The following is a 25,942-nucleotide window of genomic DNA, read 5'->3' on the forward strand; positions in this document are numbered from 1 at the left end:
CAGAGCCCTGAGCACGGGAAGGGAGTGTGGGCCATCGTGCCCTGCACCTGACCGTGCCCAGGGCAGGCAGCTCTGCTTGGCTGCCAGTCATGCAGGCAGGGACTGTGCAAGAGCCCAGAGGGCAGCATGGCAGGGCTTAGGAAATGTAGTTTAAAACTGGTATGAGGAGGAGAACTGGGAATATGAGGAGCTTTTTCTGTAGGAAATTGGGGCTGGGGGATGAAGGGTCTGGAGATAGTGATGGATACTGAGTGTGGACCAAGAGGAAAGCTGTATGCCTCCCAGCTGCTGACCACGCACAGGAAAATGGGAAAACTCACCCTCTTACCTTATTTGAGAAGCAATGAAGCTCACACAAACTGACCTGTTTACCTCATTTGAGAGGAGAGGAAACTCACCCAAATTAGGAGGCAGTAGACTACATTTAGCTGCATTTAACCTCCACTGGCTAACCTCATTTAACTCCACTGCCTTGCTCTCAGTTTGGAGGTCAATATAGTCCATGAAGCCATGCATCTGCCTCTGAACCCCGGAGTCAGGTAGGGCCAGAGCTTCACTTTGGGTTCCGTATTAGCTTAATGGAGTGCATTCCCCAAGTTTCTGCTCCCTTTTTTGTTGTGGTGCATTTTCTTCGCGGGTTTCCTTCTGGGAGTGGGAGTCTGGGGACCCCGGTGGGGGCACCCCTGCTTTAGGTCCTCTGGAGGCGCATCCCTCCCCCGCAGCGGGGGATCTGTTTCCAGGGACATCACTGCATGGTATAAGGTATTAGAGGCTGGAATCGCTCTGGGAGTGACAAAATCACGACCTGGCAGAAAACCAGGAGAGACGGAGATTGGGATGGCCTCTCCCTATGGCGGCAGAGGGAGAGACTATGGCTGCAGCGGTGTGTGTGCGCTGCCGAGAAGGGTCTCTCCCGGATATTCCCTTTTCCAGGCAGTGAGAAAACACGCGGTTAAAAGGGCACGGAGCGCTGACAGTTGGAACTGGGAGCTGTCAGATGCCCGTGTCGGGATAGGAGGGAGCTCGTCAGCTGCGGCAGTCACAGCGGTGGCATTTCCTGCCGGTGCTCAGCGCCGGAGCAGCTGACACACACACACACACACACACCGCCGCCCCTCACCTTGCCCCGCGGCCGCGGTGGGCGAGCGCCGCTCCGGCTGCGGCAGCGGCAGCGGCGGTGACCCCGGCGGGGCTGTCCCGGCGAGGGGCGGGGGGAGCCCGCTCGGCGCTGCCCCCGCCGCCGCCGCCGCAGTGCCCCGCGCTGCCGCACGCTCCCGCCGCACGTGAGCGGGGCCGCCGGCGCGGAAAGTGTGTCACTGGGTGAGGGGGGCGGCCGGGGGCGGGGCGGGGCGGCCGCCGGGGCGGGGCGGGGCAGAGGCGGGGCGGGGCGGGCGGCGGTGCCGCACTCGCTCTGCGCGGCTCCCCGAGAGCGCTTTTGTTGTAAAGGGGAGGGCGCCGCGGCGGGGACGCGCACCCGCTGCTCTGACAGGAGACAGCGCGGTCGCCTCCCTCCCTCTCTCTGCCAGCCAGCCTCCCGCCGACTGCATGTAGGGCTGCGGCGGGGACACGGAGCTGGGAAGACAACGACCGAGCGGAGCCGCGCCGCGCCGACCGGAGCCGAGCCGGGCCCGGCGGAACCCAGCGCGGCGCCGCCCGTGCCCCTGCGGGAGGAGGTCGCCATGGAAGTCAGCGCGGGTAAGCGAGGCCGGCCGCCGCGGGGGGCAGCTGTGCGGGAGGGTCCCGCGGGGCCGGGCGGGCGCGGGGGTGCGGGCGGGGGTCGGCCGGGGCGCGGCGGGGCGGGGGGAGCGCGGCGGGCGGCGGCGCTGCCCGGCCCCGGCCCCGCTGGTGGCCGGGACGGCCCCGCGCCGCCTCACATGGACCCGCCGGGCGAGCCATGTGCGCGCTGTGTTTACGTTCCGCGCGGCGCGCCCGCTCATTGGCCGCGCGGGGCGGTGACGCGCGCATTGCATAATAGCGGCGGGGCGGCGGCGCGGGGCGGCGAGCGGCGCGGACACGTGAGGCGCGCGGGCGGCCGCTGTTTTGGTGACCTACATTCGGGGCGGCGGCGGCGGCGGGGGCGCGCCGGGGACACGTGGGGCCGCGCCGCAGCTGCGGCGCCGGGCGGCCCCGCCCCCGCGGCTCCCGCGGCTCCGCCCCCGCCGCGGTGGAGCGGGGGGGGTCCGGGCGGCCGGCGGCGCGGCGCGGTGCGGGGGAGTGCGCGGGGTCGCGGGGGGACACGCGGTGCGGCCGTGTGCGGCGGCGGCGGCACGCGGCCCGTCCCGATGCGCGGGGGCGGTGTTGTGTAACGGGGAGGGGGCGGCCCGGGGGCAGCGCAGGGCGGGCCCGGCTCTCCCAGCCCCGGCGCCGCGTGACCGCGGCAGGGAAAAGCCGCAGCCCCGGTGCGGTGGAATGGGGTGAGGCGGGAGGGCGGCCGCGGGCACGGCGAGCGCGCTCCCTTCCCGCTTTGTTAGCCGGGGAGATCGGGGCTGCCCGCGGGGAGCCCCTGCAGCCGCAGCGTCCCGGGGGCCGGTTGGATCGCCCGGGCAGTTCGCCGCCTGCTTGGCGCCCCTGCGGCGCTACCGCTTGCCAGATCTGTGTTAATGGAACACCAGCGGGTTGCGGTGCCCCCCGCCCCATCCCTAAAGTAGATCCCGCCAGATAGAGTCCAAAGGGTCCTTGTCACCGAGCCGGCGGTGCCGCCGCTGCTGCAGCAGTAGCGCGTAGCCCAGAGGACTCATTTCACCACCCTCCGGCAGGTGGGTTCCCTAGGAAAATCCCTGGCAGTTCCCAGAACCGGGGCGGCCTTCCCCACCGAGCAGCCCGGTACCCCCTCTCTGCGGAGTGCACGTGTACGTGCTCCGTGTCTGTGCTCTTTGTTCTGAGATGTCACCCTGCGCTCTGCGTGAGAGTCAACTTTTGACTGCTGACCAAACAAAAGCAGGGTTCACAGGGAAGTGCAATTTCCAAAATAACAGAGAAAGTACGAGGAATTGCGACTGTGACGCTGGCAAGCCTGCCAAGCTCTCTAGGGTGCCGGAGCAGCCCAGCTCTCTGGAGCTCCTCCAGCTCTGAGGAGAAGAGGGGTGAAACTGCCCCACAGGCACACACTTTCTCTGCTCCTCGGTGACATTGGCCCTACCCTTGAGGGAAAAGAGCATCTCTTTTACGAGCAGGGTTTAAAGATAATGGGGCGCGGTGGCAGCGTGGAGAAACGTGGAGCTCCCTGCAGGGGCTGGCTGTGCTTGCGTGTCCCGATCTGCCCCTGCCGATAAGGATGGCGCCTGCTGGGAAGCCCGGTGCCTCCCTGGGGCCAGGTGAACAGTGAGCTTTGCCCTGGCACCTGGCAGAGACGCGTGCGGCGCTGGGGGATGGCACAGACCTTTGTCAAACAGGTGGTGCCTTAGCCCAGCACGGGTGCCTGATGATGCCTTGCTTCTCATGCCCTGGCTGAACTCATGACCCCCCCTTGCCAATCCTCCTTTCTCCGAAAACCTGATCCGGAATGCGTGCTATGCTGAGTGGAGGATTTCTTAAAAAAAAAAATAAATAAATGAATCTGTGCAGGACCAGCCCATGTGGCAGGGTGCAGGGACACTGCTGTCTGGGAACGTGAGCAGTCTGTGTGTCCTGCACGTGTCACATGGCCCCTTGGTCTGACTTCTGCTCCCAGGCAGCGCTGCCAGGAGCTCCTGGGCTGTGTCCCGTTTAGGGAACCCTCCTGCCAAAGGTTTACTTGGTAGAAAAAATGAAATGTTGAAGAGGAAGTGGGCCAGTTTTGCTGCTGCAGAGGTGCTAAAGGGACCGTTATGTCTAATAAAAGTACTGAAAAATTGTAAGTCAGAATTGGTCCCTGCAAGCAGTGATGTTTCAGGGTTGTATAATACCACTGCTTTTATCTGTGAGGAGGGTATGGCTGATGTAAGATGCTACAGCCTCTGCCTGCTGTGCCAGTTCGATTGATCAAGGATTCTACAGACACCAGTGCTTTTCTCCTTCAAAGGCAGGCAGTGCATGGCCCTTTTAAAGTTTTGAATTCTTACTGGTGTGTGGAGTTCCTTGCTGCAATGTCCTGAGTCATCAGTGAAGAGAGTCTACTGAGCAATAAGGGCATAAAATGTAGAACATATTGAGTGTAATTTATTTAAACAGTTTCATGGCTATGGCTTTTGAAATTCTTGAGTGAAATATCAAATGTTTTTATATTGACTTTTGAAATGCTGAGTCTTGGAGACAAACTCATATGAAGTGCAAACAATTTCTCTTGCTTACGAGCAAGAAGAGGGAGCCTGTGAAAAGCCAGAACTGCTCCCAGGTCTGCCTGAGGACAAAAAGCTGTTTCATAGGAGGGATTCTCAAGTGTGTCAGATTGCAAGACGCGGCAGGACAGAGGCTGTTTGCAAATAGCAGCCTGGCACTCGGAGTTTAGCTGCTGCTAGGAAGGCTACAAAGGCTTGCAGTCGGACAAATGGCGTTCAGTAGGCTAACCAGACTGCAGTGCTATTTCCTTCCCTTGCCCCCTTTCCTTCTGCATCGTGAGCACCTCCCAGCCCTTCCTTTCTGTGCCTCTGGCGTGTAGCCTGCATGAAGTCTTTCTCTCTGCCCTATTTCTGTCCCTAACCTAGCTTGTTTGCATTCTGGCTCCACAGCGCTGTAAGATCCTGTCTTGGCTCTGGCTCCAGATGAGCTCTGCTCAGAGGGTGGCCAGGGAAACCCTCTCTGGGTCACTCCATGCCCTGTCCCTGCTGCCCCATCCTTCCAGCACCATGGCTTGTTGCTCCATCTTTTGGTTATGCCATTTCATCCTGGCCTGGACCAGAGGAGGCTGGTAGGATGGGAGAAGGGGATGAGGCAGACTGGGAGGTCAGCGGTAGGAAACGAATGGAGACAAACAAGCTTGAGGGAGAGAGGGAGGGCAGGGAGTGCTCCCAGGAGCACGTAATGGCTGATCTGGTGGTGCTGGGTCACGGCGTGGCTCACATGGCAGCGGTGCATGTCTGCTGGTTATGTCACTACGTGCTGCCTTTTTTTTCTTGCCTTAGGGGGTGTGATAGCTTACATCAGCTCTTCGAGCTCGGCATCTAGCCCAGCCTCATGTCACAGCGAGAGCTCAGACAGCGGTTTCCAGTCGTCCTCTTCGCCTGTTCCATCTCCTCCAAACAGCTCCTCCTCGGAAGGCGGATGCAATGGCCGGAGCAGTGAAGGCTCTGACGGGGCGCCCAAGAGCGATCGGCTGGAGGAGACTATTAAAACAAACCAGTCGAGTGTTGCTGGTTTGACAAAAGGCCATAATGGAGTCACAAGTATGTTTGGTGCCAGTTCCTGAAAACACCATTTTCCCCTTCTGTGTTACAGCCCCGTGTGTTACAACCAGGTCTCCCTTTGGCTTGTGGTGTAGGTGCATAGCAAAGCCTCCATGTTTATCTTTTGGCATTATGTGTGTGGTAATGCATAAGGTATTGCCATTGCCAATGCTCATACGATGGGGGTCCCATTGCTGCCAACCTCAAACAGCCCATAAATACAGTCCAGCTTTACTTCAAATTGTCACTAGTGAAAACTGATCTTCGGAAAATCAAAGAGTCTGTTAAGAAGAAGTGATGAAGTAAAGGTGATATAATCAGAAATTGCCTTCAAGAGTATTTATGGAGCTGTCTTGGAAATCTAGTTTTTCTGTTCTTTCATACTCTGTCCCCTGCTCCTTCACCTTCCCTCCCCCACCAGCTGTGAGGAACAACATAAATTACCCAAGCGTAATACTTTTATAGCTGTGGGTGGAACAGTTATCTTTTTGATTCCAAGTCATAATTCTGTGGATGTGAAAAACAAAATACTAATAAACTGGAACTAAAGAATGGCCTTTTAAAATACACATAACAATCTATCTATACATATTTACTTCACACTTCTTTTGGTAATCAGAAAAGATCAGTGATAGAGAAGTATATTTGGAAGGGCAGGATTCAAAATAAGTATTGGAATGAGTGATTCAGCAAACAGCTAGAATTTAGTCTTTTGGAGGCTGAATTCTTTTACTGGCAGAACTGTTTTATTGTTTTGGATTGTTATGAAGCTAGAATAACTGTCTAATAGTTCTACCTCAAATAGGGTTTTTTTTGTTGTGTTGTTGTTTGGGGTATTTTTTTTTTAAGTACTCCTATCTTAAGTTCTTAGTAAGAACCTTTTTTAAAAAATTCTTAAGTAACTAGATTTTTGGTATCAGGGCAGAGGTTCCTGGAATGAAACCTGTTGTAAATTGTTCAGCTAGATAGGTAACTTTTTTAGCTCTGTACTAACTATGCTTAAAAAAAAAAAAAAAAAGAAAAAGTTGTGGTTTGGCTCTTTTTCTTTCTGAAAACCTTAAAAAAAAAAGGTTTTAGTTCCACTTTACAAATGAAACCCAAATGTTAAATAAGTTACTCTTCTGGTAGAATATGTTTCTGTGGGAGTATTTCCAGCTGTCTCTGTTGAATTAAGGTAACTTTGTGGTTACTAAAATCGCTGGTAAAATTCCCATTGGCTTCAGTGAAACCCATGTTAGACCAGCGCTAAGAACTTGCAAAAAAATTTTATTGACAAGCTGAAATAAAATAGGTGGGGAAAAGCTTAAAAAAACCCAAGCTATGAGCATTTTTACGGGATTGAGAAGGTATTTTCAAGTTTGCAAGCCATTCTGGGTATGCACTCAAATGAGTGGTCTCTACAAATGTAGATATGGCTGAGTTATCCTAAATTGTTATCAGATAGGTACAGTGTATAGCCAGTGTTGAATATATTCTAAAGTGTCCTTTAGTATTTCTGGTTTTTAAGAAAAAGTGTTTATTCTCTGTTGGGGAAACTGTAGCCTTTCACAGGCTCTCTTGTCCTGATGGAAAAAACAGATTGAGCCTGAACTTTGGTGGCCTAGTTAACTGAATGGTCCTTTTAAAAGTGCTTAAATGCAAGCAGACTTTCTTTTTCTGCTACTGAGTGCAGTGCTACTCTGACAGCCCAGTGAATGTGTGCTTTCTCCCTGTTTGTTTGAGTGCTTCATGTTTGTCCTCTTTTCCCCCCACCCTTGCACTGGTACCTTCTGAACTGTTCAGGGGGTTTGTACATCCATGTTGTCTGTTCTTCTGCTGTATTTTTTCATGTGTTGAACTGACCTGACATATTTCAATTTAAGTCCAGGTTTTAAAAGCTGGAAACGTGTTCCTGCGGTTGTCACTGGTTTCTATATCCTTGACTTTTTTGTTTGATTCTAGAATTTAATGGCATGGTTCTTCTTTGCAAAGTCTGTGGAGATGTCGCTTCAGGATTTCATTATGGTGTTCATGCCTGTGAGGGCTGCAAGGTGAGCTATATTTCTGCTCACCTTTCTGCTGGTGAAATGCTCAAATTCTCCCCATAGGGGAAAAAGGGGTGATACTGCCAAAACAGATTTTGATACAGCTCTGTTAAATATGAGAAATTGCGGAAGCTGTAGGGAACAGGCAAACCACTTAGGAGTATACAGCATTTTCCAGACTCTGCAGTACTTTCTGTTCCCACCCCTTGTCCAGTCCTGCCTGACTTGGAGCGCACAGCAGAGAGCAAGAACTGGAAGCAGAGGTGGTAAGGACCATGTCACACAAGACATGTGCATGTTAATGGCATTAAGAGATAGTGGGTGTGAGTTGTCACCTGGGCTGGGACACAGAACAAAACAGCTTTGGAAAAGCAGTTCTTTACCACGAGGAAAGCCAGAACTACATATGTGTTTTCTTAATCTGTAACATTGTAAACTGCAGAGATGGAAGTCAGAATAAGTTATTTTGACTCCCACCTTTGCACTTGATGTCATAGGTGTTTGAGAGCATGTCTTAGGAACTGTTGGTGCAGTGATAGGGGTAATATTGGAGATACTCTGCTCTTAGGTGCTGACTCTGCAGGGAGCAACTTAGCATCTTCTGTAATTAGAAATCATAACTAGTTCACATTACATACAGATCACACACAAAGGGGAAGTAAGTCATGAGGAGTACCAAGTTCTTTAAAATCTCTTGGGGCTGATGGCTCTGAAGCTGCTGATGCGATGCAGTGAGGTTTACTGTGCTCGCAGAGACACGAATCTTGGTGGAAGCATTTGACATGTGCTGTAATGATAGTTGTGGGGGTTTTTTGCTTGTTTACAGGGTTTTTTCAGAAGAAGCATTCAGCAAAACATCCAGTATAAGAAGTGCTTGAAGAATAACAACTGTTCTATAATGAGAATGAATAGGAACAGATGCCAGCAGTGTCGTTTCAAAAAATGCCTGTCTGTTGGGATGTCGAGAGATGGTACGTTCCTGTACTGAGCAGGGATCCTCTGAGAGGGAATCTGCTGCCCACCTCAAAAACAGTTGCTGAGGTCTTAATGACAGATAATGCAGCCAAGGCCTATTGTCAAGGAGAGGTTCCCTGTCTGAGAGCATTTAGTTCAGCTTGTCTTTTTGCTCCATGAGTGTCCTGGGCTGGTGAGGTGGTACTGCAGGCAGCTGCAGAGCTGACCTCTCTGCCTGTGGAGCTGATGCAGTGGGATGTGCTGCAGTGGCCTGCTAGGGGGATGGTTGTAACAAGTGTCTCAATTTTTGTTTAATGTTAAGACTTACAGCTGTATCCTACCTGAATCTGAACAAGACTCATATTTTTCTTTTTTTTTGTTTTTTTTTTTTTTTCTATTTTCTTTTGTTACTATTGCTTTTTCAATGAAAGGGAATTCTGCCCAACCTGATAGCTTTAGAGTAGTCACCATAGAGCCTAAAGAGTTAGCTTTGGGTGTATAGGATGAGCATGTATCTGCTCTTTTTTTTTTCTTTCTTTCTTTCTTTCTTTCCTTAGAGGGAGAGGAAAGGCAAGGAGGAAATGTTGATATCGGTCTGTGTCTCTGACCGCCTTGCTTGCTGTCCACTCCTTGAGCCATTTTAATAAATAATACTGAAAGTGTAGTTCATTTGTGTGCTACAACTTAGTGCCACAACCAGAACTCTTCCTTCTGTTTCACTTTTAAATTTTCTCTGGGTGTTTATTTCACAAGAACTAGGAATCTCAGGCTGTTAATAATTTAGTGGGTGGAGTGCCAGAACTTATTTTAAATAATTGTTCCGAGTTCTTGTCGTGCATAGGAGTTATTTCATCCCCTAGGCGCTTGTTTGCGCACGAGGTTGCACCTGCTTTAATGAAAGAGAGTTACATTAATGATGGACTACTGCATAATTACATCAGTCGAAACTGGTTATGAGCCCTTGTGCGGCTGCGGTTGGACAGGGTGGTAGAGGCAGTTGTAGATTCCCTAGGACAGGGTCAAAAGTGCTGCAGCCACAATGATGCCCATCCCCTTGCCAGCAGAAAGTGTCCTTTTCAAGTCAAAGTTACCAAGAAAATTTGCCAAGGTAAGCTTCATTCAGCTTTGATTCTCTTGTTTTGGTAAGTTACGTAATTGATCCGTAAGGACCTGTCTTGTAGGACTTCTATGCAAAGATGATATGAACTGTGTTTACATTCAGCTAATTATCAGCTCATGAAGGTGTGCTGATTTAATAAAGACACTTCTGCAGTTAACACAACTATGTGGATAATGCATAGCCAGGGTTGAGGCAAAAGGGGAAAAGGCATTACAGACTGTGTGCCTTAGAGCTGCCTTCTCCCTAAACAATGCCATACATTTGTATTCGTGCCAGTCCTGTGCCCCAAAAGCTCTTTAACTTCACTGGTAATACCCAAGCTGTAGTATTGGTGAGAGCAGTTAAAATCTTGCCTTAAAAGACAGGATTTTTTGTTGGGGTGTGTTATTTTGTGTGTGCATGCTAACGCTTTCAGGACTGACTTTTTTCATTTTTTCTTTTTTTTTTTTCCCCTTTCCACCACTATCCGTTTCTCCACCTTGGTAGCTGTTCGATTTGGCCGTATTCCCAAACGTGAAAAACAGAGGATGTTGATTGAAATGCAGAGTGCCATGAAAACCATGATGAACAGTCAGTTCAGCGGTCACTTGCCCAATGAAGCATTGGCAGAACATCAGGACCAAGCACCTCAAGAAGATCTTTCCTCCAAGCCCAAACAAGAGCGAGAAACCATCAAAAGCCCTTCTCCCCCTCCTAGTGCTGACATGGCCAAGGAGGAGGTGATCGGCATGGTTACCAGGGCCCACAAGGACACTTTCATGTACAACCAAGAACAGTCCCAAAACCCAGCAGAGATGATGCAGCCCCAGAGTGGGGAGAGGGTGTCAAAGAGCACCGAGCACTACATGCTGAGCAGCGAGCACTGTGTTGGTGGCCTTGGTGGCCCTCAGTACCCTGACAGGGAGCAGCACCTTGGTGGACAGTACAAAGGGAGAAGCACAATGCATTATCCAAGTGGGCACCCTGTGTGCTTCACAAACAGCCACTGCATGAACTTCACCAGTGGTTACACTCAGCGAATGTGTGAGAGGATCCCAGAAGATGGCTTTTCTCCAAACAAGAACGCCACTTACTCTTGCAGCACTGGAGGAAGAATGCATCTGGTATATTGATATCAGTTGTTTGATTTGACTTAGTTGTTGGTGGGTGTGATCCAGCTGTGCCTCAGTAGTCAGTGAAGCTGCACACAGTTGGCACAACTGCTGAAATTTTAAAGGGTGACACAAGTTTGATAGTGCAAATTGTGATCAGGGACAAAAATGGCTCAAGATGTGAAGGATTTGAAATCATACAAGTAATAGGGTTTCTTGGCTTGGTTTCTAGCTAACTGAAAGTAAAATAACATCAAAGAGTATTGGCTGAAAAAAAGTCATGGTTTTTTTATGTGACTTGACTTTAAAATGAAAACAGGAGTTTATAAATTCCCCTTTTCACTTGGTCCTTTTGAAGACTTTACTTTCAAATAATCTGTACAGTCAGAGGTACTGTATTTTCTTTAAGGGTTTTAAGAGCAAATTTCTGGGGTCAAACCCCAGGGCTAGGATTTTAAGCCAGTCTACAGGCCTTACTATGGGCTTTAAAATCTCTGTTGCAGGGTAGGCTGCTTTTTTGGTGATTTTTTGATTTGATTTGTTTTAATGAGGCTGTGCATCCTTTTCACTGTAGAACATGTTCACATCTGAACAGAGGCAAGGGGAAGATGCGCAGTTAAACCATTAGAGAGAAGTTCAGGGTCTTCTCTGTAGTACTTATGCAAATGAGGCTCTGGACACATTTCTGGGTACCTTAGATGACTTTGCTAGATCATTTTCTCACTGAATTCCTAACAAGGATGCTTCCTGGTTTTTTGCATATGGGTGTTGGTTTGGTTTGGTTGGGTGTTTTTTTTTGCTTTTGCTTAACAGGTCCCTCTCATTTGCCTTGCACCTGCTGTTTCTCTGCCATTCAGGCAACCAGTTCTGTAAGCCCCTTAAAATAGATTGTCCTTCTCTTTATCACTGGAGCCTGGGATGAGAGAACATAACATCCTCGTTCTCATCCTGCGCTCCTGGTGTGAAGCGCGAGCCCCTGACCTTTCTGTGGTACTTGAGCTGCCAGTGTTTTTCTGCCTCTTTGTGAAGATCCTTCACATGTTCTTGAAGACCCCCAAAGGTCTCCACAGTCAAGGTGTTTATTTTGGTGCTGCACTTCCATGGGGGCTTTTTTGTTTTTTTGGGGTTTTTCTCAAAAAAAAAAAAAAAAAAAAAAAGATCTTTTCGTCTACTGCTTATATAGACCATGCCATCCCTAGCAGGGTCTGACCTTAATTGCAGACTCCAGACTCCAGGCACTGCAACATGGCAAATAATAATTCCCAGCCTTTTCTTCCTTGCAGGGAAAGTATGTGGTGTCACTACAGCGGCATTCTTGGCACTCCTGAGAAGCTGAGGTTAAGCCTGGCAGTATGGGCGGGCAGGGAGTGGTGCTGCCTTGCAGAGACTCAACCAGTCAGGTTGACCTGTGCATGGCAGCTGCAGGCAGGAGTTAATCAGTGATCAAGAGACAAAGCCATATCCAGCAGAGCACTGCAGCTCCCTCCCCGCCCCACATCCCTGATATGAATGAGGGTTTTGCCCAAGAACTCAGTGAGTTCAGAATCTGACCAAAATGAGTCATCAGCAATAAGGGCAAGTAATTAGGCTCTGAACCTGTATGGAGACAAATGTTCAGGGGTTTGGTCGTTTTTACTCAATAACCCTGTAACCAGAAAAGCAGAACAGGTCATTCCTGAAGAGGTTCCTCTGAAGAGAACTGGTGACTGTACAAGCTGACAACTGCTTCCATAGGAAGTCTGTCAGAGTTCAGGGAGTGCCTGGATGGAACTCTTAGGCATATGATTTAGTTTTAGGTGGTTCTGCAAGGAGCACGGAGTTGGACTCAATCCCTATGGGTCTCCTCTAACTTGAAATATTTTGGTTCTTGGGCTGAGGTCTATCAAGAGACCACAGACACAATGCACTGGGTGTGGAAGTGGTAGTTTCCCCTTGGGACTGAGTGCCTGTGGGTAAAGGGTATGCTGTTGTAGAAAGAGAAATTGAGGTGATTTTTGTGTCCATTACAAAGCCGGACATTCCTTATTTTTGGAAAGTGCTGTATTTATAACAGTACCTATGTGTGAACCATTGCAATATCACAGGCAGAGCAGTGGTTGGCATCTGCTGTCCTTTTGGTTGTGTGCCTAGACCTTTTCTTTTACCAAAATATTATAGTCTTGTAATCTTGGGACCTCCCACGCAAAGAATTGCTAGGCAGTTACCATATTCAAGATGCCCTGAAAAAATAGCACAGCTCTGAGGAATTGCTAATTTATTTCACTGTTTTCTCTTTGTTTTGCTGACATTATGGAGGATTACATACACCATTTAGTATACTTGTGAGGAATACTTAAAAGGAATTTTTGTCCTTGATGGTGACAGGTGAAATGAATATTAAAAGGTTTAAGCTTCATTAAAAGATGTAAATTTTAGAAGCTAGAACTGAAAATATCGCAGAGCTTCTGGTTGGATCTTGCAGAGGGAATTTATTGGCAGTCAGCCCTGACTGATATGTCTGATCTCACTGTAATGGATTCAGACTTTCCTACAAAAAATTGCTGTATATTTGTATAAAAGAAAGAGCATTTTATCATCTTGTGACTGAGAAATACTGGAATACCAGTTCCTTGGTGTTCTCCTTCAGTGATACAAGTAAAAGCAAACTTGCAGAAGAGGGTTATCCTTGTAATGAGGATGTAAACCTGTGACTCAGGAAACCAAGGCTTGCTTTCTTGCTCTGGTGTTGACATCTTTGTCGCCTTGACTGAAGCACTTCAGTTGCCTGCAGAACAAGAAAGATAGGAGAATGAATGTCGTAGTGACTGTGAGATTGCAACTGATTGATTGTGAAATTGCAATTTACTGTGAAATTACAGGGATAATACAAGCAAAGAGAAATTCAGATGTCAGAGCAGATCAGTTGAGATCGGGGAAGAGTAGCATAACCTTGGTTGTGTCAGGTCTTTTGCAGTACACAGTGTTGTAGCTTCCAGAGTTAACGAATTTATAAACAGATTGCTAAAAATCCCGTGGATTTTTTGTTTGTTTTAAAGCAAGGGGAAAAAATCCAGTTTCTTTGGGAATTGATTGATGAATACTGATCTCATTTTTTCTCCGTGTCATTATTGCAGACTTTTGCTGAATAATAAACGTGTTTCTCTTGAGTATTTGTCAGTATTTGGAATGATGATACCTTTAAAAGTTGTTTTCTGTCTGTGTTTTGCAAACATCAGGTCTGCCCAATGAGTAAGACTCCCCATGTGGACCCAAACAAGTCTGGCCATGAAATCTGGGAAGAGTTTTCCATGAGTTTTACTCCTGCAGTAAAGGAAGTGGTGGAGTTTGCCAAGCGCATCCCAGGTTTCCGAGACCTCTCCCAGCATGACCAGGTCAATCTTCTGAAGGCTGGGACCTTTGAGGTGAGACCACTGTGTGTGTATTCCAAACCTGACAAGCTGTGCATCAGTGTGACCCTGTACAAATAGAACTGGGGTGCATCAGGTGAAACTGCCTTGTTCATGGATGCTCTGAGCCTTCTCTGAGGTGATGGTGTCGGAGGGATCTGTTTGGTCAGACTTTGGTGACCTGTCCTTCTTCCGCTGAGCTCAAAACTACTCAGCCCTTCTACTCTTCCCTCCTTCCTGGACATGAATAAATGCATAATTATGGGTTTCTAGCTACCTTTGCTTACTCTGGGGAGCTGTACTGCATCTGGAAGGGTGGATAGGTTAGAAAGCTGTCTGACTTACAGGTGTTGTCAAGGAATGTGTTTCCTGCTCTGCATGTCCTTCCTTGTGCCACTCTGCTTCCTGCAAAAGCCAGAGTATCCAATCCTGACCCGTCCCCACTTAGGTGGCACCTTGGGAGTGTCTGAAGCACCCATGTCCAGTTCAGTAACAGTGATAAATACGTGTTCTGCTGCAGCTCTGTAGATGCTGTGTGCCAGCTGCAGCCTGACTTACTCTAGACTAATCCCACTAGGTCCTCGTGGTTAATTGCATCCACTTGTGGTCATGACGTATATGTGAATTAGTGGTATTAATTTGGAAATGATACCACAGAGCTTGGTGCTGTTTTATAATTAGTGACCTTCACTAGATGACCTTTACATCATGTTTTAGTTGCCCTTCCAGACCCTTGTGTCTACTGGAGACCGTACACATTTCATAAATATTCAAATGTGAAATTTTAGTAGAGAGAACACATTTCATAAATATTCAAATGTGAAATTTGAATAGAGAGGGTCAGAGGAGCCGAAGTCCCAAGTATTTGGTGTTACTGTGCTTTTCTGGGGAGTGTAGCATTGGTGATGCCTTTGCTCTTGTTTACATGATTTACTCTTTCAAAGAGAGATGCTGGATTTTATATTTACCTGAAATGAAGACATTTCTTGTGTGATGTGTTGGGTCTTCTATCTGCATTTATACAGTTCAGTTCTAAAATGAATAATTGTTGGGTTGGAAGATAAAAGTTATACAGGAAGACTTGTTGCCTGGAGTCTCTTAGTTTTCTTGTTTCCTTCATTTTGCTGTTATGTATTTTTTTCTGTTATACTTATTCTTGACCTTTTAATATTCATCTACAACTCCTGTAGTGAAAGGACTGTATTTTTGCTTCTTCACTACTTTTACCTTTCACAAAAATGTTGATTTCTTCCTCTGCAAAGGAGGAGGAGAGTGAAAAATTTGGCTTGAACTGTCTCTATAATGTAAAGCCAAACCTTCATGTTTTGCAAGTAAAACATTTTGTGTTGGCCTTCCTTCACCTGAAGCTTTTCTCAGGCCTCACTCCTGTGCTTTTTTTGCTGGTTACAAGCCCTGCTGATAAGGAGGTTTCTGTATCCAGGGAATTAGTAATAATGTATGGCTGCATGCTTGTCACTATTCACTTATTTATAAGAAACATTAATGATTCCTGTTAGTGAGCTACAACTTGCAGTTAAAGGCCTATGTGGCATCTTAGCAACAGGAAAAAAAAATAAGGTAGGGCTGCAGAACAGTGGAGAAAAATCCACAACAGGATTAATGAAACCATTGTGATAGAGGCAGAAGCATCTTGCAAGCCTGGTGCATTCAAGGTCATTTCTGTCTTCTGGGTAACTGAACCAGGATATTCCAATGTCTGCATGTTAATAGAAGAACCTGAGTGAAAGTGCTGCCTCCAGGTCTGGTGTGGCTGGCTTGGCACTGTGCTTCTTAGCAGTTCATGTTTGAGGAGTGCCTGTTCCTGTGAGGGTACGAGGACACATGGAGACAATGTTGGTGCAGAAGCTGCACAGCTATATTTATATTCACACACAGGCAAGCTGTAAAGGTCTTTCAGAACTGGGAGTGCTGGGGAGCTCAGTGTATCGTGGTGGCATTTGCATGGCTTCTTCTGAGAGCCAGCTCAGAAACAGCACTGAGCCTAAAATAAGGAACTCGACTGGTTTTGAGTGGGCCCTCCTCCACCTCCCCTCCAAATGTAGTTGATGGTAGAGCTAACAAGGGCCTTGGATCCCTTTGAGTAGTGACTCAGATTTGACTACAGCTGCTAGGGACATGATCAAGCAACCTTCCAGAGCGGAGGTTTTTATGTGCCTGTGTTGCTATGGTCAGGTGATAGGATTGATCAGGTGTGTCCTCAGCATGCACAAGTATGAGCCTGGTTTGAAGTGAAGTGGGATGAATCAATCCTGTGCTATGCCATAGTCCAAACTGTTCTTCTTTGTTTAGAATGGTGGCACTGAAAAAGGTGGGGTCTTTACCTTAGAATAAGTCAGTGCAACTTTATGGGCCTCAGTTTTGAATATCAGCACTAATCCTGGTTGCTCCTGTTATTTAAAGATGTTTCTAAAGCCCAGTTCTATAGGGAGAAAACCATTTTGAACTGAAAGGTTGCTGGATACCTGGTGGGTCTGTGCTAATGCACAAGTTCAGCTTTGTCTGCCTGCCCTTTGCCTGTTTCTGTTGTATTCTGATGGCTTCTGCATCTGGGTTTCTGCACTCTGTAGTTAATGTCATCAAAGGACAGATAGCTTAGCTGACCAAAGTGGATAGTATGTAGTGCTCCTCTGTCCATCGAGGTTGCTGCATGTTGTTTGGCTCGTTACATTTAGGAGCAGGTTATGTCATGTGCATGAACAGTGTTTGAATTCTCAAATATTTTTGTTTGTTCTGAACACTCCTTTCTTTAAGCTTGTCAAAGGTACTAGTCTTTGAAAACCTGGTTCTCCTCTCACCTGTAGTAAACATTTGAATTCATGCAGTTAATAGGGCAAATGAGAAGAGACAACTGTCACACCAAGAGATTACAGTGAGTCTGAAGTTTTAACTAATGCCAGTTAGTTCATTTTCTTCAAATAAGAAAGTTGTTCTGTGCAACTTAAACCTTGGAAATGTAAATAAGGTTGTTGAACATGAGCAAATGAAACTTTACAAGCCATTCCAGAGGGAAACATTCACAGTACAACTGAGAAACCACAAGAGAAATTTCAGCCCAAAGGGGTAAGTTTAGCACACCTCAACTGCTCCAGCCCAGGTGCTTGTACCAAAGGGGTATTCCCAGTTGCTGCAGACCAGGTGCCATCTCAAGCTGTGCTTCCCCAGCCTCTTCAAAGCTGTACATGTGGCTCCTTTCTAGCAGAGCTCATTAACATTCCTGTGGGTACAGTGATGTGGCATGGTACTTTTCCAAAGAATGCCTAGGGGGCCCGATCATCAGGTGGTGTAAATCAGCATTGTTTCCATAGAGCTGCTCCACTTTATGCCAAGTGAGAATCTGGTTCAGTACCTTCATTTTGCTCCTCATGAGTGTGGCCCAGTAAACATTTCTTTTAATGCTCTGTGTGCCTTTGGCTGTTGTGTGGCTTAAGCAAATTGTCCTACCGAATGACATGGTCTGTGTGGCTCAGGCTGTCTGAGGCTTAAATTTTAATTTTCCTGCCTTTCATATGCTGTAGCCCCTCCCTTGCATCCACTCCCTAATTTTGTCACTTGTTTGTTTCTCTCAGATTACGGGGCCAGAGCTTGCACTGTGTTTTGCAGCTCAATAGCATGCTGACAGTTTCTGTATAGAATGCTTTTAGAATGGTTAATGAGACACTTCGAATGATGTTAAAAGGTTTAATTTTTTCTTTGGCTTTTCTACAAATGCACCTGCATTTATCTGGTTTTGTTGTTCTTTTTTTCCTTCCTTTTTCTTTCTCCAGGTTTTAATGGTACGATTTGCATCTTTGTTTGATGCAAAGGAACGTACTGTCACCTTTCTGAGTGGCAAGAAGTACAGTGTGGATGACTTGCATTCAATGGGAGCTGGTGATCTGCTCAACTCAATGTTTGAATTTAGTGAGAAACTAAATGCCCTGCAACTTAGTGATGAGGAGATGAGTTTGTTTACAGCGGTTGTCCTGGTATCTGCTGGTAAGGAGAGAAAGTTAACTTTTGCACCTTTGCCAAAAATTGAGTGTGACTATTAAAAGTTTTCTGTAAAATGTATACCCTGTTATTTCATGTATAAGTGCACTTGAGTAGGTTTTAAGGTACTAGCAGCCTGTAATGTACTTTTTAAGATACCTAGTCTTTCTAATATTGCCTTTAAAAAAAAAAGGTGACAATGGGCTTATGTTTCCTACTGCTTTCTGTGTAATGCAAAAACGAATAGCTGCTCCATGGCCATTAAGATGCTATTTGTCTGGCTCCTCTGAGTTTCACAGGACAACATCACTGAAATTGCTCCTGACTTGCACAGCATAAGTCTTTGGATAAGGTGGTATTTTTGCTTCCCAGTGCTGTCATTTAAGTCTGTTGCGTATTTTGCTTAAGTCTAAATCCACCAGTTTGATCTCTGCCTATGTCACTAAGAAAGCCCCATCATCTGCATCGTGACTTCTCTCCACTAAAGGCCTGCCAATCCACTGTCATCTTCACCAGCCTCCTATCTTGTTTCAGTCCCTGGATAGACAGAACACCCTGGCCCAGATTCAAAGAAGGATTAAGCACCTACTTCTGCAGTATTATCTCAAGCCTCAAATTAGGTACATTAGCTCTGCATATAATGCCTGGAATGCAAGATGCAGAATCCCTGCTTGCTGGGTAAGAAGCTCTCCTAGGGGTAGGTAGCAGAAATGCTCACAGTGCCCACTTAGACAGCAAGGCAGCAGCTGGGAGCACTGAACTCCTTGAACAAGGGCAGCCCTCTCACATGAGCAATTTAGATCCATGTGTTACCAAGGAAGGGCACTCAGGCATGGTGCTGTAGGCACGTGAGGCCTCTCTAACAAGGTAGGACAGTTCAGTCTGTTAGCTTTGTGCATGGCTGAGCTGAAATGTCACAGCACAGGACAGGGCAGCTGTCGCTTCCTCAGGTTGTAAGCCATGATAATGAGCAGAGGGAGGCACAGAATTAGCAAGCTTCAAGGGCCAGAACAAATGGCAGTGTGAAGGAAGCATGGCACTATGATCTGAAGGAAGCATGGAATCTGTTAATGAAAATGTTCAGGTAGCACAGAGAAACCTGAAGTCTTAGTTGCCTTCCCAGACTCTGGAAATTCTTGACAAGAACTGCAGGCAGCCTGTAAAATAAGGACTGACAACCAGGTCTCTTTTCTTCTTGTGCACTCTAACTAGGCTTACAGCCATTCTTCTTGCTTGCTCAGCTCCTGGGTCCTAGAATATCTCAATCTCTGTGCCACCTGTTTTCAGTCTAAGTGGGTGTATCTGTTCTGTTAAATGTGCTTCCAGCACAGTGCCATCTCCCCAGCCTTTAATGCACTGTGCTGATTGCCAGCTCCCAGCAGGGGTTAGCTTAGGGATGGCATGTAACATGTGCAGCATGTGGTGTCAGCAGGACATGCAGCAGGACAAAGAGAAGGTGTTTGGTATTCAGGCTTCTTGCAGTTGTTGAGGGTTTTTCAGGTCATATTTTGGATATTATTGCTGTCTATCTTAGCTGCCTCATGATCTGATCTGCAGCCTGATCGTGGCCTTCCTGGACATCTTCACAAAATTTTATAGGGTTTTATAAAGTACAGCTTTATTAGTCAGTGTTGGGGCTGTATTCCAGACACAAGGCTAACCCTGATGGTCACTGTGAGTTCAAAAATTTTCAGAGCAACTTTGCTGTGTTGCATGAGACTGGATTGAAATGCTGCAGTTGCTACTTTGCACAAGTGAGTAAATGAGCTGGCTTCATGCTCAGGCAGGTAGTGCAGAACAGAAGTGTCCTCAGCAGAGTTCCTGGGGAAGGTGCTTACAGTGAGAGGGAGTGCCAGGAGGAGAAGGTGCCCATAGAACTGAAGGATTGTGGGCATGTGTTGATAAAACAGATCTTGAAAGACAGATCCCTGCATCCCACTCTTTGAGGAGTAGTGTAACCAAAAAAGTAATTTCCTATAAGGGGAGGTGGCGCTTCGTTGGAGATAAAGAGTTGAAGAACAGGATCAGAGATTGACATTGGGATGCAGGCAAAGGGAAAAATGCCATAAGTGTAAGAAGGACTGAAGGTGGAAGAAAAAGGCCGTTATGACTTCTTCATCTCAGAATTCAAGTTATTTTAGAAAAGACTGAAAGGAAAATAGTAGTCAAAATTTACATCAGTTCCAAAAGCAGAAAGGAGTGTGACTGTTGAATGTTGATTAAGTGATCCACAATATAAAGTATGGTGCTGCAGTAATTCAAGATCTTTTTAAAGACTTTTAGTTTATTAAAACTAAGAAAAAAACAAAACCCACCAATGAAAAAAGAAGTTAGGTCTCTAAATACTGCTAGGTGGGAGAATGCTTGTGAGAAACATCTCCACTTAACACTGGATGAATAACCACTCTTAGGAGTAGTATTTAGAATGTACAGAAGAAGCAGGGGTAGTAGCAAGGACTGTTTGTAACTTTGTACATCCTCTCCTTCCCATGTCATATGACAAAGAAAGAAAAAGCAGGATCACACTTGGGTGGTGCTGAAGAATTATCTTGGTACTGTTCCAGAATTAAAAGAATGCTTCACCTCTGGCTTCAGTTGGCTGGATGTGTTGAAGATGCAGGAGAGGTAGTAAGGTGGATCATGGCCACTGGAGGAGGAAAAGGCAGGGCGGAAGCAAAGCTGAAGGAATGTGGTTTGTGCAGGTCTAGAGAGCAGATAATCCCTTAACTAAGGGTCTTGCTTTGTGGTAGAAGAATATGAAGTCCACACCCTCTATTATTCTCCCTTACTGGCATAATACTAAAATCTTCTGCTGGCCACTGGGAGCAACTGGAAGTGACTGAGAGGGGGTAGAAAGACTTGGACTAATGGAAGTGAGGAGGCTACAGTAACTCACCCAGGGCAGCCAGGAGAGGCTGGGCTGCTTTCTTCCACCTTCAGAGGCAAGGCAGTGCTGTTCTCACTGTCCAGAGCTCTTGTGGAACTCTGTTGGGCATGTTCTGTGCAAATGTCACTGTACCTGCTCAGAATAGAGCAAAGCTTTTGCAGAGCAGGGGACAAGCAGGAGAGATAATTTAATAAATAAAGGCAGAGATGTCTCCTCACTCATGTTCTCTTGGACAGCAGCTGTCAAACCTATTGGACAGTCTTCACAGAAAAGTGGAATGTGTGCTAATAAAAATTGCTTCATAGTAACCAGAGCTCCTAATTGTAGAAGATTCTGGAACAATCATCCTAAAGGAACAAAACACATGCAACTGCTTCAAGATGCATCCTTAATTGGATTACGTAATAATTTTTCCTATAGCAGTAGGGAACTGCACTGAGTAGTCCAGGAGGACTTCCTAGCCTGTTCACCTGAGCAATCTGATGGGATTGGCACTGACAGCATAAGGAAGGGATTCCCACTCTGTAGGATCTGACTCAGTGTTACTCCAGAAAGCTGTTGTCATTCCACGTCCCAGTTCTGCAAAGTGCTTAAGTACATGTACACATCAAAGCACATTTCTGTTTGTGCCAGTCACTCGGCTGTGTGTGCCCTGCTGAATTTACATAGTGTTTAAGAAAAGAAGCTACAGCTTGGGAAAAAACCCAGCTACTGTGCATGATTATGTGGTGAGATGTTTTACTTAAAAATTCATCCTTTCAAGCCGCTTACTGAGGTTCCACCTAATGATACCAGGTGTGTTCAGCTTAAATACAGCTCTCTTGAAAGCAATGCTTCAGGTGTGGTGGGAGTGCAATATGCGAGAACATAATATTTGTCTTGATGTTGACATTCTTCTTTTCCTCGGCTGGGAATTTTTGGCTGCATCATGTTTCATTTTTTTTAAGTGCTTCAGAACACACTTGGAAATAGTGCACAGTCATATGAAGGGTTGTACTCCCTTTACCCCTGAGAATTCCATTGTGCAGATAACAGCTGTGGCTTGTCCAAAGTGGGATTTCCTCCTCAAACCTTCAGTTTAATTTTAGGATTCTATATCTAGCCTTAAGAAACATTTGAAATTTTTACTTTCATGCACCCTGTCTTTTTCCTTGGGTTGAAAGTTGTGATTCAGCAACATATTTAAACATTTGCTTCAATCTGTCATCCTCTGGAAACATGGGTTAGGGATCACAGAAATAGAGATTGAATGCTTCCAGTTTGGCATGAACTTAGTACTTTGAAAAGTTAATGCTAAATAACCTTTGAAAGACTTTCGGTGTGTGATTTAAAACTTCTGGCATAAGTATCTGATTTTTCTTGTGCTTGTTAATTTAGTAAGGGATTCTTGCCCTGGTTTTATGTTGCAGGCTACATCTATTCAGTCAATTTTTTCCCCCCTACCCTCCTGTTTTTTAATTTCTCTCTCTCCCTCTCACCCTGCCCTTTTGTTTAGATCGCTCCGGAATAGAAAATGTCAATTCTGTGGAGGCACTTCAGGAAACACTAATCCGTGCATTAAGGACCTTAATTATGAAAAATCACCCAAACGAAGCCTCTATTTTCACAAAACTCCTTTTGAAATTACCCGACTTGCGTTCCTTAAACAACATGCACTCTGAAGAACTGCTGGCCTTTAAAGTTCACCCATAGGCCTTTAGGTCTCATTTGTACTTGGACTTGCCTCGTGTTAAACTGTTTTGTGCTAAAGTATGTATTTATACAGTTGTACCACTTGTTGGAGCGAGTTCACAGACTGTGAACAGTTGATAGCTGTCCCATAACCATGCAATAAAGCTTTGGCAGGTGCTTTCAGCTGGCGGCGGCGCAGCCCTCGGAATCGTGCGCGGCATCCAGGCCCAGCTGTGCCCGCTCCTGCAGGAGGGGCTGCGGTGAGCCCGAGTGAATATGGACTCTTCTTTCACCTAGGAAAAAGAACCACCACTGCCCTCTCACCTAAACTGAATGCAGAGTAGCTGTGTATGTGCTTATGGAGCATGGAATGGGGTGGGAACAATCCTGTGCTAATAGGAAAATGAAAGAGCTGATTTAATTGGTCTTTCACTTATCTAATAGATGTATGTCTGTGTCTCTTGATAACTCACTCATGGTTTCACTGTTGTTATTCCATTAAACCCGATGGAATGGTTTCAGCCTGCACCAACTCTTCACTGAGCGTGTGTTCATGCCATGTGTATATAATATAAATAGTTAAGTAGTGAGTGTTTATGGCTATATAAAGTACAGAGTTGTGTGTATATATGTGTATGTATATAAATAGTTCTATACATAAAGTATACATATAATTTCTTCACAATATTTTAAACTGTGAAGGAATTTAAACTTAAAACAGAAGGTGATCTATGGAAAGAACCAAATAGATGCACTTTGCATACTGCTGAACTAATTATCTGAGCATTTTTTAGAAAACATCAAATTTGCATTAATATGCTGTGTTTGTTAATTAAAAAAAAAAAAACAACAACCAAGAGTGGCACTAAAGAGGCGGAGTCAGATTCAGCTTCCAGAAGGGTTTTGTAGAGAATCTCAAGCAGAGATGGTTGGTTGTGGCACTAATGAGATGGATTGTCCATTGCCACTGAGGTTCTTGTGTTTTGATAAAGGTTAAATAAGCACCAGATGCTCTTCAAAAACTTCAGCACAGCCAGAAAGAAACTGTCAGATTAATAGCAACGTCAGTCAGAAGAAGAAAAAATGGGAAAAATGTACCCATGGTTGCATTCGGGTGTATGTGTCTTCTGTGACTGTTTATTTCTCGCAATACATCATTTTGCTGCTTCATTGCTAAATGAGAATTGAAAACAGAAGTGTGAGGTTCCCCATGTCTTTTCTCCATTTGGGCTTCGTGGTTCCCATGCCTGTTCTTCTGGAGCTCTCCATTGGTGTGTGTGCATGTGAGCGTGTGTGATGTGCAGAGAAGGTGCATTAGATGGTCTGGATTGTTTTGGTTTTTTTCTTAAAAAAACACCACAAAAACCAACCAAATAAATGGGACTTTTTTTTTTTTGTTGTTTATGCCAGTAGCAAATTACGGGGCAGATCCACAAGGCGTAAAATTCTGCTGCTTTTCCATCTAGGAAAGCAGCTCTCTATGGGGTTTTTTCCATTTGTAGCAGGACCTGGCACCAGAAAAGAGAGACTAAAAGAAGTCAAAGCAGTTGTGTTAATTAGTTACATTTATGTTTTGCTAACGTGGGAAGAAGATGCTCCATCACCCTAGTTCAGTGAACTTGCCTTAGAGGTAGCCCTCAGGGTCTGCAGTGTTTGGCTGCTCTTGGGAGGGCGGCTGCTCCTGGCAGTCAGGGCCAGGATGGAGGGAGCCTCCAGCCTGCAGAGCTCCTGCTGCACTACGGTGGGCTGAGAGAGCCCTCCTGCCTGTGGTGGGCTGAGAGGAGCCCTCCTGCCTGTGGTGGGCTGAGAGGAGCCCTCCTGCCTGTGGTGGGCTGCGAGGAGCCCTCCTGCCTGTGGTGGAGCTGCAGCAGAAGCAGAGCCGTGCCTGCTGCTCAGCATCAGGATGTGGGATGGGAAGAAGAGAGCTCACACCCTGCATGCTCCCCTGGCCCTTGGGCTGGGGATTCCAGCTCAGACAGGAGGAAGGGGCTGAGGGCAGGCAGGGCAGGTGCTTGGTAAGGGATGGGGAGAGTTGAGCTGTTGCCTTGGCTGAGGAGCAGAAGAGCCCACCCTTTCCCCAGGCAGGGCTGTCCTGCTTCAAGCTGCTTTAACCACTGGGTAATGGCCCTTTCATACATACAGTTTTGCTACCCAAATGTTCTATCAGGGCATATTGTCCTAATTTCTGTTAACAGTCTGCATCCTACCAGTATTATTTGTTTGAGAGCTTCACTGAATTACGCATTGAACCATACAGACTTTAGAGAGGACACAGTCACACGGTTTTTGTTGTTTATTTGCTGAAATGACTTCTTTGTAGACCCCATTTCAAACATGGAAATGCAGTTAGCCTTTGGTTGTTTTGGGAGGGAAGAAGGCTTCTTACAGAGATTGCCACCCTACAGCTGTGTTTTGTTGTGTTTTGTTTTAATTTTTTTTCTTCTTAAAACTGTATTATTAAGCCTTTAGGAATGTATAACCAGGACTGAGTAATTACTGCTTATTAAATTTTTTTAGTTAGATTGACCATGTATGCCTATAGATAGATATTCTGACTTGTGCAATTTCATTTGAAATAATCTTCCTGTACATAATGGAAAAACTCACATAACAGAAAAAAAAAAAGCCCCAAACAGATTGACTGAACAAAAAGCTGATTAAAGTATGGTTCAAAAATGACCCATGTATTACAAACCCTAGCTGGACTCTTAGAAGAAAATCTAAACTCATTGTGTTAGCTGTGTATTGTGAGCTCTTCTTTTACTGTGTCACTGGTTATACACTTGTTAAATGCTGAGATAATAGACTTCATGCCAGGCATTTGAGTACTGTAGATTGGGTCATTGCTGAAAGATTAATGTACTGTATGACTTAAATGAAATTTTTATTCTTGATTTTATTCTTGATTTTGTTCTTGTTTTAAAAGATTAAATATGGGCATTATGTCAGCAAGCTAAACTTGTGTGTCTGTGTTCTTTGTATTCCTCTGTATGAAATCTGGGGGGGAGGAGAGCACGCTGGGATGAACAAAGCAGAAGAGATTCTCTTCTGGATGAGAACATCAGCTGCTGTAAGGTCACGGGGCTGTGCTGGGGCACAGCAGCAGGGAGAGAGAGCCAGCACCTCCCTCTGTGCTACTGCTCTGCCTTCCCAGGTGTTTGGATGGGGTTTCCTGGTGCACTCCACTTGCTACAGTTACAGAGATTTTTTGGGTGCATCATTAAAATTGTTATTTTAAACACTTCATTAATTGGAGAATATAACGTTGTAACTGAGGAAAGGATAAGACGCTAAAGAATAAAGCTGAAAAAAATACTATTTGGTTAAGACAAGTCTTGGGTTTATAAAGTGTACAAAAAAATAAGAATAGGAGGGGCAAAGATCTGTTATTGTTCCAGCTTCATTTCCTACTTAGAGTGTGCGCTCTTCTAGGAGATAAGAGAAGCTTCTCTAGAAAATATTGTATCTACTGTTTTGTTTTTTTTTTTGAAAGGTGCACACAAAAAAAAGTTCAACAAA

General features: G+C 46.1%; 1 protein-coding gene across 1 annotated transcript; it reads left to right on the forward strand.

Moving 5' to 3' along the window:
• The first annotated feature begins 1,397 nt into the window (after nt 1-1,397).
• NR1D2 (nuclear receptor subfamily 1 group D member 2) lies at nt 1,398-25,381 on the forward strand. The gene is made up of 8 exons (XM_058041656.1): nt 1,398-1,695; nt 5,040-5,300; nt 7,242-7,330; nt 8,151-8,295; nt 9,885-10,501; nt 13,705-13,890; nt 17,661-17,871; nt 22,248-25,381. The coding sequence occupies exons 1-8, from the start codon at nt 1,680-1,682 to the stop codon at nt 22,442-22,444; spliced, it is 1,722 nt and encodes a 573-aa protein (XP_057897639.1). The 5' UTR covers nt 1,398-1,679; the 3' UTR covers nt 22,445-25,381.
• The last annotated feature ends 561 nt before the right edge of the window (nt 25,382-25,942 follow it).

The sequence above is a fragment of the Melospiza georgiana genome, chromosome 1 (assembly GCF_028018845.1).
Source record: "Melospiza georgiana isolate bMelGeo1 chromosome 1, bMelGeo1.pri, whole genome shotgun sequence".
NCBI classification, from domain to species: domain Eukaryota; kingdom Metazoa; phylum Chordata; class Aves; order Passeriformes; family Passerellidae; genus Melospiza; species Melospiza georgiana.

Bases quoted from the DNA above. Each gene is read 5' to 3' on its own strand.
- NR1D2 (XM_058041656.1), top strand. The intron at 7,331-8,150 runs GTGAGCTATATT...GCTTGTTTACAG, and splicing joins ATGCCTGTGAGGGCTGCAAG to GGTTTTTTCAGAAGAAGCAT. The intron at 17,872-22,247 runs GTAAGGAGAGAA...CCTTTTGTTTAG, and splicing joins GGTTGTCCTGGTATCTGCTG to ATCGCTCCGGAATAGAAAAT.